Source organism: Lissotriton helveticus, chromosome 4_1, assembly GCF_964261635.1.
Source record: "Lissotriton helveticus chromosome 4_1, aLisHel1.1, whole genome shotgun sequence".
Taxonomy (NCBI): domain Eukaryota; kingdom Metazoa; phylum Chordata; class Amphibia; order Caudata; family Salamandridae; genus Lissotriton; species Lissotriton helveticus.
The window spans coordinates 293,381,613-293,400,156 of NC_136063.1; the positions used below are offsets into that span (position 1 = coordinate 293,381,613).

At 40.9% G+C, this 18,544-nt stretch overlaps 1 protein-coding gene across 1 annotated transcript in view; it reads right to left on the bottom strand.

Annotated features, from left to right (window-relative positions):
* Positions 1–18,544, bottom strand: part of FER1L6 (fer-1 like family member 6) — a 777,028-nt gene that overhangs the window by 335,501 nt on the left and 422,983 nt on the right. The window contains exons 11-13 of the mRNA XM_078686795.1: positions 16,822–17,171; positions 13,534–13,642; positions 10,108–10,291 (exon numbers count right to left, since the gene is read on the bottom strand). Coding sequence (XP_078542921.1) covers positions 10,108–10,291; positions 13,534–13,642; positions 16,822–17,171 — 643 coding nt within the window. The remainder of the gene's footprint in view (positions 1–10,107; positions 10,292–13,533; positions 13,643–16,821; positions 17,172–18,544) is intronic.

Here is an 18,544-nt window from a genome sequence, read left to right on the forward strand (position 1 = left end):
TACGAATGCCACTATCTCCATATACAACAACGGTAATATTCTTCTACAAGCCTCTAATTCCAATCTCGCCACTATAGACAAGATCTTCCCTACTCTCATGAAAGCAATGAACATCAAGAAAATCTCTCCCCCCGCCACTGCTCTCCCCGATTTTCCCTGTGACACCCCAACTCTACCACAAAATCCCATAATAATCTCTATGGAACCGATATCTCTCCACACCCCCAATGAACTCTACCCCTCCGTCACATCGATCTCAACCACACCGGGATCCCTTGTCCCAGGAGGGATAGGGCTACTCTTAGCGACTGGCCACTACAATACAGATACACCATGGATATCCCTGTTGTCTACGGGAGAATTCACCAACCTGGATTCTACCCACAACATCCCTCTCTCCCCATCTCCACCTGAGCTGGCATGGATAGCTCCCCATGACCTACGGCCCACCCCATTAGCTGATTGGCTCCCATCACCCCTGATATTCACTCCGCCCTTCGAACTTTCCACTCATTGACCATATCCCAATCACATGCGTCAGCCCCTATCATGCGGTCACGTACCACACCCTGATTCGGACCTTACAACGAACACCCATGATCAACTTACCTCTTCAATCCCTAATAATGTTATCCCCGGGCAACCAGATAACGACATACCCATGCAACCAAACCTTATTTGCCGACCTCCCGCTACAATAGAACCCACACCTACACACACATCTAATTATCCAAATGCTGATTGGATCGATCGATTCAATGAGCTAGCCAGCGGCCTAGCCCATCTCAAGGCTGAAATGCAAAATCTATCAACCATCACCAATAAACTCCTAAACACACACAGAGCTACTAGTGCCACTGTGTACTGAATCAGTCACCAAACTAGCAGATATATCACCAAGAACTCACTACCTTGAGGATACCAGACAGTATAAGATACCTTCCCCCAATGACCCATGTTGTCCTAGGAGGGCAACTGCTATACTATCTGACAATGACATTGATGACCTCTGCATATCCTATGCCAGCCACACAGGCATCACTGAGTCTCGTTGTGGCACTGTCCATTCCATTCAAACCAACCCCTTCAGAGAACCCACTCACAACTACAGATCCATTAATGGAGAAATCCTCACAAATATCAACATAGTGCAGACCATTCCCCCCATTCGACTAGCAAGCTGAAATGTGCACTCATCAATTGCAGATCTGCTAACAAACATACCCCTGGCATTTACAACTTCATCCTCGCAAATGATCTTGACATTATCATCCTTACTGAAACATGGCTAAATAGTCCCTCCTCTTCCATCTTGGACCTACTGGTCCCTCCTAGCCACAACCTAATCCGCCTAGACAGAAACATGCAACCCAGTGGCGGGCTAGCCTGCGTTTATCGAAAACACAATCGCAGTCAACCAAGCAGACTCAATCTCTTTATCCTCGTCTGAATATCTCTGTATCAACATCTCTGATGATAAGCGCCTCGCCTGCAAACTTCACATAATTTACCACCCCCGGGTGATAATTTGATGTTCATCGATGAGCTAATGGAAGTTATTACATCCAATGACAACTCACAAGTACCACAGATTTTCCTGGGCGACTTCAATCTCCATTGGAATAACTCAGGCGATCATGGTATAAGTTGTCGTAAATCTTTTCCGGCAAATCAGGATCTGTCCCAACTATGCGACAGTCCAACCCACAACAAAGGAGAGACACTAGACCTCATCATAGCTAAAATGAACACACTATCTTTAGAATCCATCACCCCATGTGACTGGACAGACCATTATAGCATTCTCTTCTCCATCAATATTGTGGTAACTCCTAAAAGGGTCCAACCCACAAAAACAAAACAATGGAAAAGGAATATACAAAATATCAATTCCATCGACCTGGTAAACTGATGCAACTCCGCTCTGATACCCTCAACAGACATGGCTGAGGTCCATGACCTTACAGTCTATTACAATTCCACAATGCTTGAAATTCTTGACTCTGCAGCCCCCATCCAGGAAAAAAATGTTTCCTCCAAACTCACCAAACCATGGTTCAATGAGAACCTGAATTCGGATCGGCGAAAGCTAAGATCAGCGGAGCGACTATGAAAATCAGCACCCTCCATTGAGCACTTACATCAACTCAGAGTGCTGAGGAATTCATACAATAGGAAAATCCTAAAGGTTAATGCAGACTTTTTCAAATCCCGGCTGAAACAAGTCATCAACCGTCCCAAAAAACTATTCAAAATCGTCAAACAACAAGCGCGCAACAAGCCAAACTCCCTGGAACCAAGCGCCTCGGTTACACTTAACTGCGATGAGCTGGCCAACTTCTTCCTAGAAAAAACAAAATCCATTGAACTCAACATCCGATCTAAAAAGGCTCTCCCTCAAACTATGGCCCTTGATGATAAATATAACTCTCAGATCATGGTCCATGTTATTACTCCGACGGAAATCCCAAAAAACAATGCCTCTTAGCACACCTTCTCGCCCATCCCTGAACAAGAAATCTATAACACTCTTCTAATGATTATACCCGCAAATCACTTCTCGGACCCCTTACCTCCTTCTTTATTCATGATAAAAACCTCTATTCTTCCCCTATGGTCAAAGATCGTAAACGCCTCCCTGAGACAAGGGTCCATACTGGACTGTCTCAAACTCGGGCAGGTCACACCTATACTAAAGAAGTCTGACTCCCTCCCCACTGATCTCAATAACTACCGCCCTATATCCAACATCCCCACTCTGGCGAAATTACTGGAAAAATGTGTGCAAATACAACTATGCAACCATATCGAGAATTATAACTTAGACAATCACCAATCTGACTTCCATCATGGTCACAGCACTGAATCTGCACTCACCCGCATAATGGATGACATCCTAAAAATGCTTGACCACAATGAATCATGCCTATTGATACTTCTTGACTTATCCTCCGCTTTTTATACGGTTAAGCATGACAACTTACTGTCTTTACTGGAACGAAAAATGGGCATAACTGGATCAGTGCTACAATTGTTCACCTCCTTTCTAAATAACAGAACACAAATAATTAAGACAAAGAATTCACTCTCTCAACCCTCCATGGTCACCATAGGGGTTCCACAGGGCTCAGCACTCTCACCCATCCTTTTCAATTTACTCATGGAACCTCTGGCAAACGCACTGAACTCTGCGGACATTCTAAATCACCTGATTGCGGACGACACTCAACTGCATATGAAAATCTCTCAACCAGAAGTCTTCATTTCCCTCAACGCTATTCTACAGAATACTCAAATTTGGCTCACTGACAACCACCTCATGCTTAACACCAAAAATACGGAATTCCTTCTCATCTCCCCTCCCAATCACATACCCAAGATAGACTTATGGTTAAAGCACCTTACTTCCTTTGACTGTGCTCCCCACATCATTGACTCTGCGAAATCCTTGGGAGTCACCATAGACAAACACTTGAACATGAGGGCAAATCAATATTGCCACCAAGGGAGCTATTCATCAGATGAGCATACTAAGGAAGCTCAAGCCCTTCCTCCCACAGAACGACTTAAAAATGGCGGTACAAGCCCTAGTCCTACCAAGATTGGACTATGGAAGCACCACCCTATGCGGTCTTCCCAAATACAAGCTTGCCCATCTGAGGGCTTCGCTTAACGCTGTGGCCGGATTGGTCTCAGGAACTAAAAGAAATTATCTCATTTCTCCAATCTTGAAAGTTTTGAACTGGCTACCCTATGAGGCTAGAATACATCTAAGGATCGCCCGCATGACCCACAAAGCCTTCCATAGCCCTACCCCCAACTACTTAGCACGAAACCATGAGCTTTTAGGAGGATGCAGACTATTGCGTAGTGCGAGTTCATTTCTACTGAAACCACAATCCTTCCACAAAAAGAGAACTGATTGCAGAGCATTCTCAGGGATCGCTCCATAGATTTGGAACTCCCTACTTGCTTTACCTCCTTCAAAAAAGAAGTAAAATAGCTCCTAATGAACAAATTCACATCCTAAGACTGTAATTCTATGATGACTCTCAGTATCCTATGCTACCCTATACCACGGTCTACCTCTTTTGTACTGAATGACGTATAGCGAATGTATGCATACTACCTCAACCACCTAATATGTAATAACCTGTGTGCTGTAAAGCACTCTGATTCCATCTTGGATCATTCCTTAATAACTACTAGTCTTCTATGCCACCCATATACTCACCTCCTGTATGGCGCAACAACTGTATTTTGTAAAGCGCTTTGATACCCCCATGGGTCATGTTCGCGCTATATAAAACTTTATAAATAAATAAATCATAAAAACACAATCTGTGAAGCAAGATTTAGCCTCCTGTCAAAATTGGTGTAATTCCGTTCAGCAGTTTTTGATGTTTCCCTCAAATGTGCAAGGACCCACGATTCCTTTAACTTCCTGTTGTGGGACTTAACTAAATAGCCCTAAATAGAGCCTGCACTCCACTGTTGAGGTAGACATCTTATTGTGCACTGTGACCAGACTACTGATGAAGCTCTGATGTTCTGTGGCTGTGGTCTGAGTGGTAGTACACACAATGGAAGTGTGTGGCTAATTATGTGTTTTTTAGGTTGAGCCTGGGCAGCACATGCTCTGCTAGGCATGCTGTATTGAGGTTTGGACTTAACCCCTTAACTGCGCCGAACGTTCCGTGCTAGTGCGGAACGTTCTATTGAGCGGGCAGGGCCGCGACGGCCAACGGACGTGCGCAGCACTACAAAGGTAGTGCACGCGACGGCCGTTGGCCTTCAGCAGCAGCCCAGCCTCAAACCATATTTTTTATTGGTTTGTATCATTGTCCATTGTAAACTGTGGCTTTTCATTGGTCAGCAGTATTTGCAGTCCCTCCTTAGTACAGCCTCGTCTAATTTCGTAACCTCCCATTAGGACACCCCCTGTTACGTGTGTTGTTGCTCCGTAGGCTTTAATTACAGCCTCTGAGCACTATTTTCGGAGATAACTCGGTCTTGCCTGCTTTTGCAGGCAGGACACCCTCTCTCTTAATGCCAAAACAATGCAATAGGTCTCTCATTCAGGCCCGGACTGGCAGTAGCAGACACCGGGCAATCCCCCGGTGCGCGCACGGGTGGGGTCCGGTTTTGGGCCCCTGGGGGCGATTTTGTTACAGGGCCGTTTTTGCAGCATAGCTTCAAAATCGGCCCTGTAACAAAATCGGCCAAAAACCGCCCCGGCAAAGAGCTCGGCGGCACCCCCAACCCCCAGAGGGGGGGGGGAGCACTATGCCAGGGCCGGTTTTAGTTCCCAGTCCGGCCCTGCTTGCGTTTGCGAGAATTTCAGCTATTGGTATTGTAAATGAGAATAGTTTTTATTTATCTGTTTTTAAAACAACACATAAATAAAAGCCAATAGCTGAAACTCTCGGATAAATGTGAGACCTATTGATTTGCAAATACTTCTTTTCATCGCACACAGGAGGAGCACACAGGTCCCAGATGCAGCCTCATCTGTGTTCAGACACCTTAGTTAAAAGTATTAATTCATTGTTCTCCTATTTGTCACGACAAGTTAACTAAACCTTAGCAAATGCAAAATGCACGAAAGGATCATATCTTTTAAAGGTTTTCTAATGGAAGCATATGTTATCTGTTTAAGTATACAAAATATTGTCCTAGGTATGTTCGTGGAATTTCTAAGTTGCTGTTCCATCGGAGAGCTGCCAAATAAAAAGCTTTTAATTGGACAGCTCTGCGGATTCTTCAACTGCGGCTGTCAGCAGAAGCAGCGAAGAACAACAAACATCCTGCGGTTTAGTTACACATTTGTGAGTTTGGGGAAAATATATGCTTAATTAGGTGGCGCTCGTGAATTTTTTATGACACACTACAGAGAGCTTACTTTAAACATATTTTTGATATCCCTCAGTGGCACCATTTCGGGCAGGCGGTGCTTGGAAGCTGTTCTAACTGCACAGTGGTTGACAGTAGGAGTTATTTAGTGCACTACATTGGAGCTTCAGTTACATGGTACAATTCAATAGACCACAGTGCTTATATATCAGGACCAGTCCCTCCTAAACTGATTAATTGCATATGGCAGTTTAACAAAGGCTCCAGTAAATGTTATTTGCTCTAGTTCACTGGTATGTATACTTACATGGAATGTTGTGTGATCTATTTACATATGCTGGTCTGTATTGCATAAAGTGACCATTTGGAAGTGGTAATTTAAGACCTGTTTCTGCCACAGTTTCGGGCTGTCTGGTATCTTAATTAGTTGAAAAACTGAAGCAGCGCCATTTTACCATCTTAGACGGTGGTCAGTGGTTGTCTGTCAATGGTTGTTAAAAGAACGTCCTGTTTTTGGCTGGAAATGTGACAGCATTTGTTGCCATTTCAAAAGCAACTACAGAACACATTAGGATACAACACACTTCCATAACACAGAGTAAAATAACAACACAACAAAAACATAACAGAGGACAGCAAACACAACAGTCAAAACAAAATGCAAGACAACAACTACAGTATAACAAAACAATACAAAATACAATTATGCAGCACAAAAACAAAACCCATCACCACAAAATGCAACATAACAAATATGTACAAATATTCTTGTCACACGTGACCACGTCCACAAATCTACTTTCATAATTTGGCATTAAAAGGTGTTTGCAGGTGTTTCTTGGTCTGATGGGTGAATGGAGGGGAGAAGTGGGTGCAACAGACGTATGGTGGCTCTGTGTCTCCTCACTAAAAGGGACATAGCCAGATACTGGAGGGCAGGGTGGGCACCCTCTGTGACGACCTGGGCTAATGGTACAGACTACTGTACAAAAACTGAGCAATATGTCTACAAATCAAGAGGTTGCCTCAAATAACATAATATGGTTTGGGGCCCTTGGACTGCCTATTCCACTTACTTCAATTTGACTAATGCCTTTTCTATACCATCAATACAGGTGATAATGGGCCGTGCCAAGCATGCTACGACTTGTTTGAAATTTGTGAATGCTAAGTATGTTGAAAAATTAATAGCGCTAAAAAAAAAGATGTGTGCAGCAAGCGCTGCCTTACTTACCACCTAGGACATGTAATAGCGCTAGTCAAAAATCAATTTGTGATCTAACCCGGCGTCAGCATTGTCATTAATTTCAAGGATCAGGATGGATATTTCTTTATGGGCAAAGGCTACCTAATACCTCATTCTGAATGCAGAGGTGGAGTTGAGCACTACAGTATTGAGCTATTTGAGTCATATAATGTGAAATATCAAACAAAACAGGCTTTAGGATTGTTTTTCTGTAATGGTATCCCCTCTTGTAGCACTGTTTCGCCATGCATTTTCTACAAATAGTACATGTGGGAAGTTGTGTGTGCAAAAACCCATGACTAAACACAATTTGTGCAAATCCTGCGATTGCAAAACTGGGCTCAAGCGCCATTTGTGCCAACGTTACACTCGCCATGCTACTCGACGTAAGGCCGTTTGAGTTCTCACTCATAAAAACACCAAGAAATCCTGGTGGTCTAACTCTTGGAAGCACTAAACCAGACCTTCAGAGATGCAGCTCCATCTTTTTGGAGCTTTCTGCCTACTGACCTGAGAGCCAATCCTCCCTCTTTGCCTTAGGAAAATGTGTGAAGACACCCTTTGGGATAGTTTCTGAATTCATCTGGCTACAAAACTCAACAGGCAGTAATGCATTTAGTTATGCTCCTCAACCAATAATGCCGCCCTTAACCTGTCAAGCTCTATGTTCTTATGTACTTCAAATTCATGTTCTTTGTAAAAACCAAAACAAATGGCGCTAATATACTTCAGCACTATATGCAAATCTAAATAAAGAATTAAGATTGCTCCAGATGAGCAATGCAGATTCATAAGACGCCAAATTATATTACATAATTTGTATTTGTAAAGCACATATCACCCTTAAACGTTTTAAGGCACTAGGGGCCATCGGGGAGACTAAGTGACCTATTGCCCAGAGCCACATGATGCTGAGCTGAGCTGCCGCCTGCGCCAGAGGTCGAACGGTGAACCCCACGCTCCGGAGTCAGTCTCTATGGAAGCTGCGCCACAGCTCTCCCTCTAAATTAAGTAGCTGGGATTGAAGGCAGCCAATATTTTTGCTGCATGTTTTTTATGTTCATGGATAAATTATGGTTATTTAAGTCTATCAATGATCAAGGGTAGATTACCACAATTTGACCATGTTCATGACAATGCATTTAACTCGAGGAATGCCCAGCATCAGAACTGTCCTCACAGGACATTGCTCCCACAACTCTGCTCCATCAGACTCTCGTTGCATCCAGTAATCAGACCACATGTTTAGGAAAAGGCAAATCATACTGTGAGGGCAATCATCTGGGAACTACTGTACCCAAATTATTGTCACTTGCCATGAAGCAATCTTGTGGCAAGATACAATGATTGTAAATGCTTCCGTGCATCTAACACATTATATGGCTCCTTCTCTGGTGTGACACAGTCATTTATGGTGGTGGTTTTCCACCTGAAGCAATAACTCCAGGTGGAATCCCATCACCCAAAATTCTGAGTGACGTGATAACTCAATACCGGGAAAAAAGGAATTAAATCCCCACATATTCATTTTTAATATGTCTTCCTCAGCGAAACTTTAAGAAAGTTAAAGTGCTAAGTCAAAGATTGCACAACATGCCTAACTGAAAAAAGTTGATTGTTGCTGTTCTTTCTCTGCACCTTTTCTCTCTGCTCCTTGGCAGTGCCGATATTTGTTTTACATAGTGCTTTCTACTACATTCTTGCCAGTTCTTAAAGCTGCAAATAATATGTGATGTTATTACTTAATACAGTCATTTTAATACAAAAAACAGGATGGCCACTACATTGATTTTAGACATGATGAATGGCAAATTAAAGATACAGTCTGTGCAATACCTTTCCAAGATGGCCACCACATTGATTCTAAACATGGTAGCCATCTTGGAATGTTATTGTGCAAACTGTATTAATGCTTTTGTGTTCAAAGATGGCAATCATGTTGATTCTAAATGTGGCAGCCATCTTAAAATGCTAAAACAATGATACATTGTGTACAGTATGCTCCCAGATGGCTGTCACATTGATTCTTGGAACAGTAAGACAACAATATATTATTTACAATATATACTATGTAAACTACTATTCCGAGATGGCCAGTTATCATGCTGCCTGGGAAACAGCACATTTGGAAAATGTTTGCTTTAGTGAAAAAGGACAACATTAAAAATTATTGTTATGTGAATTAGATTCATCTCTTAATTCACTAACTGAAGTGACAAAACGTGTGACGACTGACCTTACTTTTCAGGTGTAAAATAATTTCATATGCATTCAAATGGAGTTGGACTGATAGAAACAAAGGGCCAACAGTAATACGGTGAGACTCTAATGCTCTTGTTGACTGATCCAAGATGTGATTGACATTTTCTCAACCAGTGACTCAAAGTCCTGTGCCAAAAAAGCCAATCTGCACACAACAAGTATTATAAGTATATATCATGTCTTTAGAAAAGCAAAAGGTCTTGGTTTATGTCAGACCAAAAAAAGACTTTTTCTTGTGGAAACATATCTCCGTGAGGTCAACTGGATTCACCGTTCCTTGGCATCTGGAAATGCTGCTATGTTTACACATCAGGTTATTGGCCTTAAATGGGAAGGAATTATATTCCAGGCACCTATTTTTAGTTCAAGAAATGTGCTTCACTCCCACATGGTAGCCTAAAAGAAAATTCTTCCACAGATTTAAAACCTTGTTTTGAAATGTCTGGATCGAACCTTCTTGACATGACTGAACCCGTATTGGCCGAAGCAAGCAGCTGTACCTTATTTTGTCAATCCATGAAATAGGAACTCAAATCTTGAAGGGATACTTCACCTGCCACAGATAAAATCCAAACTTCTTTTTCCCCAATCATCAAACTGACTAAAACTTCCTACCTCTCCTCTGACATAACCTTGAATCTTTATCTATCTTTCTCATCATTATTTAGGGCAATGTATTTTTCTTGATTAGGTTTGAGATATGCAAGTACAGACATGTTCACTTTTAAGAGTAGAGCCATCTGTACCTGTTTCCTTCAGTTATCACTGGTTTCTCCGGGTTTGTCATTGATATATAGGCCATTGAAACATCATGACCTGCTTCTGCCTCAGGGGTGTGGAGCAGTGGAGCATTCTCCCCTTCTTCAGGATCAGCAGCCTTCTTCTTAGCCCCACTGGGAGATGCACCATCCAGGACATTTCCATAATTACCTTTTCGAATAAAACCAATAAAAACTATTTAATTTTAATTTACTGGTAGCTGTGAGATGCATGAGTGGGATAGAACTGTAAGGGGATGAGAAACTGTGATGTGTACTGAACAGCCCAGCATGTGGAAGGCCCTTGGATATCTTGTGTAGATAATTGTTTGGAGGCCACTTAGGAAGCTGGCATCTTCCAGACCTGGGTGTTGACCTTCCCAAAAGAGAAGCATGATTGCCTAGGTAGGGAGATGGCATCAGTCTTCCTCTGGATGAAAACTGACAACATGGATTGTAAGCAGGGCCAGCTTTAGGGCAATGTGACTGGTGGGGGCACTGGCCTTGGAGGGCAAGAGGGAGGCGCTGTGCTAGCAATATCTTAAAATTTAAAAACACCTGCTGCAGAGTTCCTTTTGTGGCCTGCTTTCAGGCAGCAATGAAAATGTGAAGATAGCCCAGGTGATTAATTTTCCTGCAATGAGAGCGAGAGAATGGAGTTCTGTCTAGTGGCAGTTTTCACTCACCATAAAGTAGTGTGAAGGGTTAATATGCCTGCTGCAACCAAAACAGATCGGCATGTTATGTTAATAACTGAGTGAATTAGTGAAGCCAGCCTTTACCAGGGCTTTAAAACAAGTGAAATGAATGTAAGAGAAGAACTATGACGAGATGAGGGGGACTTTTGCAGGGTGGCAGGGAGGGAATCAGAGGAGGTAATAGTGCCAAAAAAGATTGTCGCGCTGGTCGCCACCTGCGCTTAAGCCGGCCCTGATTGTAAGTTTATCAGGAGGGCATAAATTATTTTTGCCAATCTAGTCCCAATGCAGTAAAAATTTTGGACTGTCACTACAGTCCAAAAGGTCCCAAAAGTATAAATGTTCTCTAGTCCAGCCTTTGAGTTAGCCCAGCAACACACATGCCCACTCACAGGCACTGCAACAAAATTCCATAGAAAATAGCGGAGACATTAACCTAAAATAACACCCCATCGAAAATAATGGTAAATAAATATAATTTATTTGACATAAAATATGTATATTTCTTTTTTTAATGTTAAAATAGATTTAATAAATACATACTAATTATATTATTTCAGAGTATAAAAATATAAAAATAATCATATTTTAAAATTAAAAAGAAATTACACATTTACACTTTTGTTAAATTAAAATACATTTTAATACGTTTAATAACAAAATGTTACTGTGAGTTGGAGTTTTGAAAATATCCTTTAAGAAATAATATTTATACAATAAATACAAGTATTTTAATTTAATACATTATTAAAAAACACATTTATGTGAATAAGCTAATCCTCCCATTGTTAATTTTTAGTTGCTGGTACATACTAACATGATAGCTTGCATAAGATATGGTGTGAAGGGTGAGTGCACAAATCACTTTAGAAAAAGGGCGGGGTGAGGCAGGGCTGTGTGTTGACCCTCTTTCTCTTCACACTGTACATTACTTATTTGGAGGTATACCTAAGAGCAAGGAGGCAGGGCTTGTCACAGATAAGGACCCGCCCAACACCTCTACTCTTATACACAGATGGTGTTATTTTTATGACCCTAACAGCCAATGGCTTGTAATGTTTGTTAGATTCATTTGCCCAGGTTATAGCAAATTTGGATCTCGATACAAACCTGCCCACATCTTTTGTATTGACCTGCAGACCTTGCTCTATGAAACTCAAGTCTTATTTTGGACAAGGTAAATTAATTCATAGAGTAAAAACCTTTCAGTTTCAGTACCTTGGAGTACCTTTCGAATCCGCGATGGGATGGGATCATTTGTGCACAGTTAGAGGACTACAATCCGAAAAAGCCATTAATGATTCCGCCTTGCCAGATTTAGATTGAATGTAATACATATCCAGGTGTCTTTGCTGCAAAAGGATGCATGGGGTAAAACGTTACCCCTTTGTACTGGTGATAACTCCTCAGCTCAATGTACTATGCACTTTATTTTATTTTGACATTCTTAAAAGTAACAGAGAATGTTGTTTTTAATTATCATTATTGCACCTACCAAATCTTAAATTGCACAGACCCGCTTTTTTATTTGTCTACAGCTATTATTTGTATTTGTCTGGTTAGGATTCTCCAGCAATGTATTGAAATAGGAAATGGCTTGTCACAATTATGAGTCAGAGAAATGTTTAATTGGCATGATCAATTGATATGAGTATACTGTGTCTTTTTAACAATATGTGTATAACTCAGAGTCTTATAGTATGTACATGAATGTTAATGTATTGTGAATTTTCAATGCTGAATAAAGATTTCTTGATTGACTGAATGAGTTAATGTACTGTAATATTTCATTTTACTATTTCTCAGTGGATTAATACATATATACAATTATTTAACATTTTATATTTTATAGGAAGATATGTTTATATATTTTTTTAAGTTTAATAAACATTTATATTTTTTCCTATACTTTCCCATAGAAAGATATGCGCCCCAGGGACAGAGGCCGCCACCTGGCTAGTAACTTTATAGTCATAAATTCTGTCTTACACATCTCCATTCCCTGCTATCAAGGGTTAAAGAGATGTAAGTCTGCACTTAGATGTTAATCTACTCAGAAAAGGTGAATAAATAAAACGTGTACACTTACATCTAGGTACAAGAGTAAATCTACTTGTTGGTAAATCTACCCATGTACATTTACCTTTGTGACTAAGACCCCAAGTATTAATGGAGGTGTCGGGGTGTCTGAATTCTATGACACAGTGATCATCCCTCAGCATAGGCACGAGGATACTGTTAACTACTTCTGAGTTGTGGGATCATATAAAGATCTCATTTACTTATATGTTCACAGAATTTCTATGTGACTAAAAAGCTCCAGATTACATCTTAAATCAACAGTATATGTTTCTCTGTAAAAATCTGATTACTCTTGTTAAAGTAAAACTCTCAGATTTACAAGCAAATGCATGGAATTCTTTAAGAATCGCATAAATTGAATAAAGGCATAAATTTGCTTGAGGAGTTAACCAATGGGAGCACATTTATAACATTTAAGCTCTAACTTTAATTAATTAGTACCTACTGTAGACATTATACTAATCATAAATACGGTTCGGACCCCTGTATGTAACACAATTGATCAAAATATCCCCAACTCTACATTCTGTATTTTGGTGATTGCTTTTTGACCTGAAAGGGGTGACACAACAACCCCCAAATGAAACCGCTCAATCTCTCTGACAGATTTAAAATAGAATATGTTGTTTCTTACCTACAGTAACTTCAAAACTGATTGGCTTGTCTCCAATCTTCCTTTCAATCATGGTGGCTTCAAAAAATGAGCCAAATAAGAGAAAATCCTCACATTTTTCTTCATGAATCTGTGGAATAAGAAGTTGGTTAAGTTGAATGTTGCTTTCACAATCATTTCTGATATTGCTGTAATTTAAGAGTGAAGAGCCATCTTGAATTTCTGATGGAGTTGCATTGGCAAATATTGCTACCTTATGTACTCAGAAATTGAAGGCGTAATTTCAGACTCTAAAAGTGTGCAAAGATGCCTATGGCTGCATCATATTTGTCTGATAATGCTGTTCTTTGAACCCTAAGTAAAAGCTTTTGAAATGAAGCACAACACCCACACTCTATCCATGAGATGATGCAATTGTGAGTTTACTGCTTTGTCTTATCTGTATTTTTTTCAACTTTCTTTCAGGATGCGGCTGATGTTCCTCGCCTGGTGCAATAGCATCGGTCTGTCTTGGAATGGGACAACCTTATTTACTTTGCCAGTTTGACTCTATGGCCCTCGTTGGAATGTTTTGACCCCTGCATTAACCCCCTGTTTACACAGGGGTCGGAATTCAAAATTATGTGGTATATGCCACAAACAACAACTACCGGGTGTGATAAATAGCTCGCCCTTCCATAAATTTCAGCAGGTCTAACCCACTGGAATATTGAAAGGAGAAATGTGCATGGTATTTAGCATAACATGCACATTTTTCAGCAATAAGCACCAAACTCCACATTTTAATCCCCAAAAATATATAATATCTGAGACATAACACATCTAAGAAATTCCAAAACCTCAGTGTCAGATCGATGCAATAATTATTGCATACGACTCGGGCCACTTGTAATCAGGGCCTGTATGGTGTGCAGAACACAAAAATACTTAGGTCAAAATAGATAAAAACAAACAATGAAATTCAATCTATGACTCCAGTTCTGTCCAGCTTACCTTCAGTGCTGTGGTTTTAAAAATCTACACTGGATTGACTTTTTGAGTGTGGACTCAAGCAGCTTGGGGAGTGCATAGATAGGAGACTAGAGATTCTTATGCTGCACATAAGTCGTAGACACGTGTCATCCATCAAGTGCTGAGGAAACAATTCTCAGAGTTTGAGATTTTCACACTGCACTTTATCCCACTGTATCCGCATGACACACAAATGCTCCTTTCCAAACCTCCCCTCTCCTCTTACATCATGATAGATACGTTTAAACTGTCATTGAGAAATCTTTTGATGGATAATGATCTACCTAAAATTAACAGATCCCAGACAGAGATTTTTACTGCCATAAGTGGCCGGGCATTTTGCACTTTTCTGATTCTAGCACATTTGCAGACTTTGCTAATTGTTGGGTTATTTTTGACCCTGTCGTTTCTGATGGTCCCGTGAGTGATAGCGTAGGTCTCATCTTGACCTGCCTAAGAATTGACCCTAAATGTAGAGTGCAGCCTTCTCTTTCAGGATGCATGTGTTCATGCTCAGTTTATGTAAACCAAAATCATAAAGCTCAGAATAGTTCCTCTAAATGTTCCCTCTTGCTCCAGTATTGACTTCATAGCAATTAGCAACTCAACTGCTCATATCTGTGCAACCATCGTTGTACTTTGGCTTCCAAAGAAGCTAGTAAATGTGGGACCTGGCATTGGTACTTGCTAAGTGCAATATTGCCATGGCATGGAAGGCCAAAAATGCTCCAAATATTAAATATGGCTGGAAGATGTTAAAATGGACTGGGGCAAAATAGAGGTTAGGACATGCGGAATGGGATACTGTACTGGTGGCATTGGAAGCCAAGACTAAGATCAGGTGCCATGAACACATATACCACTTAACTAACACAGGGACAGCCCAATAGCCACCTTTAACTAGTGCATATACAAGTAAACAGGACAACAGCAGTAGTTCCTGACAGATGCAACAATAATTTGCTATTGGAACGCAGCAAGTGATCCTTGACTTTTGCCCGGACACCTGCCTTTGACTTTATGGTGGCTGGTATTTTTTCGGCATTTGTTCATTTGTTGCTCCAACATGTTCCTTGCTCTGACATTTCTTTAATTGATTTTCTACTCCTGATGATGACCCTTAAATAGTGCTGGGTTGAAACGCAATTGACAACCCTTGCAATGAGGACACTAAATTGATGAACTGCGTCCGTCTTTTCCATTTACTCAGAGTTGTCCCTTGTATAATATCAATTAACTACTCTACTGCTTTTATCTACACAGTCCTGTACTGGTTTTGGCATTGTAAACTGTGTGATCAATTGAGCACCGAGCACTTGTTTGTACACTTATGCTTCAATTCATTTTATATGTTTTATAACATTTGCCTAGTGGGTACAGCTTTTTTTCAGTTTGTCATGTGAAATTATTGTTGCATCTGCCAGGAGCCACTGTTCTTCTACTTCCCAGGGACAACCGTGTAGTCGAGTGGTTTTCCCACTGCCGACTACTGCTAGCGAATATCTGTGCAGTGGAAATGTTTAGATCTGGAAGGTGGTGGTGCCTCCACTCACATCTGAACGAGAACACATTTGCTGGGTTTTCAGATCCTGGTTCTTTGATTTCTGGATACTACTAAACGTTTGTGAGGCATGTACCACTGATTCTCGGAGATGAATGCTGTTATCGCTTTCAGAATGGGCTATGACAAAAGCCAACATGTTACCCTTACTACTTATCTCACTAAATAATAAATTGGTTACAACATACACTGCTAAGCACCTTGTCACCCAAACCAGTAAAATGCATTATTTCGTTCAGCCACTCCTTCATTGACTCCACCCTCACTATAGAATCCTGTCTGGAGAGACTTGGGAAGTTGTAAGTGTAATGGATGGAAGAAAGACCTAGGGGACACCTGACAATACATATACAAATATAAGACTGGAAGTAGGAGAGATTTACTTTAGAAAAGGTGCTTCCCTGGGAAGAGCTATCCAAACTGCTAGTAGAAGCGATGAAGTCAAAGGCAGTAAATTAATTCAAATTGGTCTTTTCAAATATAAGGAAGCAATAGTAATATGCAGAAAACAAGGGGAGAATAAAGACAACATTATGGTCTGAGTATTTGACATAGCCAGTAAAATGAGGCAGATGCATCAACATGAGGTCCTCATCTGCTATTCCTTTAAAACAGTCATAAAAATAATGGAAAACTGAGTCATCTAGGTTATATCATGGTCTCAACTTGATTTCAGGGCATTTTGATTGGCTACTTGTTAAGTCACTGAACACACTCATGAATATTGCTTCACTAACCTCTGGAGGCACATCGAAATGTTCCACTTCAACTTGAGTTGAATTTGTCTTATCAGCTGCAGGAGATGTTTTTGCCTCTTCAGCTCCCTTTTCTCCTTTCTCTTTTCCAGAACCTTTGCCAGCTTTTGCATCCTTTCCAGGTAGCTTTATGTCCTTAATAATCTTCGAAAACCTTGATTCCTGGGCTCCACCTGACAGGATTTCCACTGCAATTTCAATGAGGATGCGTCCTCGAAAGGAGACCCCTTCACCAAATCCTTCATTAAGCTCTTGGTGGTCATCGATTAACTGGTGGTTCCGAGGGGAGCCATACAGGTTGATCCAAGATGGTCCAAAGGTAGGAAGGAACCCTGGAATGGAGGCAGAGGTACAACATGTGATCAGATTCTATCTCTCGCTCATATCTTTTAAATCATGTCTATAAATCTAGTTAGCAAAATGGCCAAGGTTCCAATTAGCTGTGTTTGTCTATTGTTGGCAATTGTGGCCAAGTGTGGCTTTTAGACTAGTTTGTCGCATAATCACTTGTTAAGCTTCAGTTTCCCCTTCAAATTGTATTTACAATCTTAAAAATAAATAAACAATAAAAAAATATTAATAATAAAAAAAAATAATAATAATAAAAAATAAATAAAAAATAAATGCAAAATAAACAATAAAATGAAATCACTAACTGGGACAGCCGCTATTTCTAATGGGAGGTATTCTCTTAAATATATATTCAATTTATTAAATAAGCAATTAAAGATACTTATAAATAAACGTACAGCAGGGTAATAGAAGTTGTTGCTGTCTAGATCTACCCAACTCTCCTTGTCGAATAACACACCCCTTCTCCTGGCTCAAATATTTGATGCAGGTAAGGTGTGCAAGTGTGGCTTTTAGACTAACACACACCTTCTCCTGGCTCAAATATTTGATGCAGGTAAGGTGTGCAAGTGTGGCTTTTAGACTAGTTGGAATGGAATGGAATGGAATGGAATGGAATGGAAAGGTTCTTGTATAGCGCATGGCTACTCGAGAGCATTCCAGCGCTTAAAGAATGATGGAAATGCAGAATTTAGGAGAGGGAAAACAGATTATGGCCTAGGAAACAGTAGTGTTTTTAGTTGTTTTCGGAACACCAGAAGGCTGGGTTCTAGGCGAAGTGATAATGGTATGGCGTTCCAAAGTTTCGCCGCGTTTCGGGAGAAAAGGCGATCCCCCGACCGGACTTTGTTGGTCCTAGGCGTTATGAGGAGGTTTTGATGATAAGAGCGAAGGTGCCTGGATGGGACATAGGGTCTGATCATATCCTTCAGAATGGGGGGGCCGTTCCCATACAGAGTCTTATGTACCAGACATAGGGTCTTGAAGTGGATTCGCTCCTTCATTGGGAGCCAGTGCAAGGCTCTCAATGCAGGGGCTGCAGAGGTACGACAACTAGTTCCGGTAAGTAGCCTTGCTGCAGAGTTTTGAGCTATCTGCAGTTGACGGATGACTGAAATGGGGGCTCCCAAGTAAAGGGCATTCCCATAGTCCAGCCGGGATAGAATAAGGGACTGGACTATGGTTTTCTTTGCAGTCTCCGGCAACTGGGGAAAAATTTTTCGAATAGTTTTTATTAGGCCAAAGCACGTGGCCATTGTCTTTTTCGCCTGAGTTTTAAAAGATAGCTCATTGTCAAGCCAGAACCCTAGGCTTTTTATCTCCGTTTTGGGGGTGGGTCCAGGTCCCATACAGG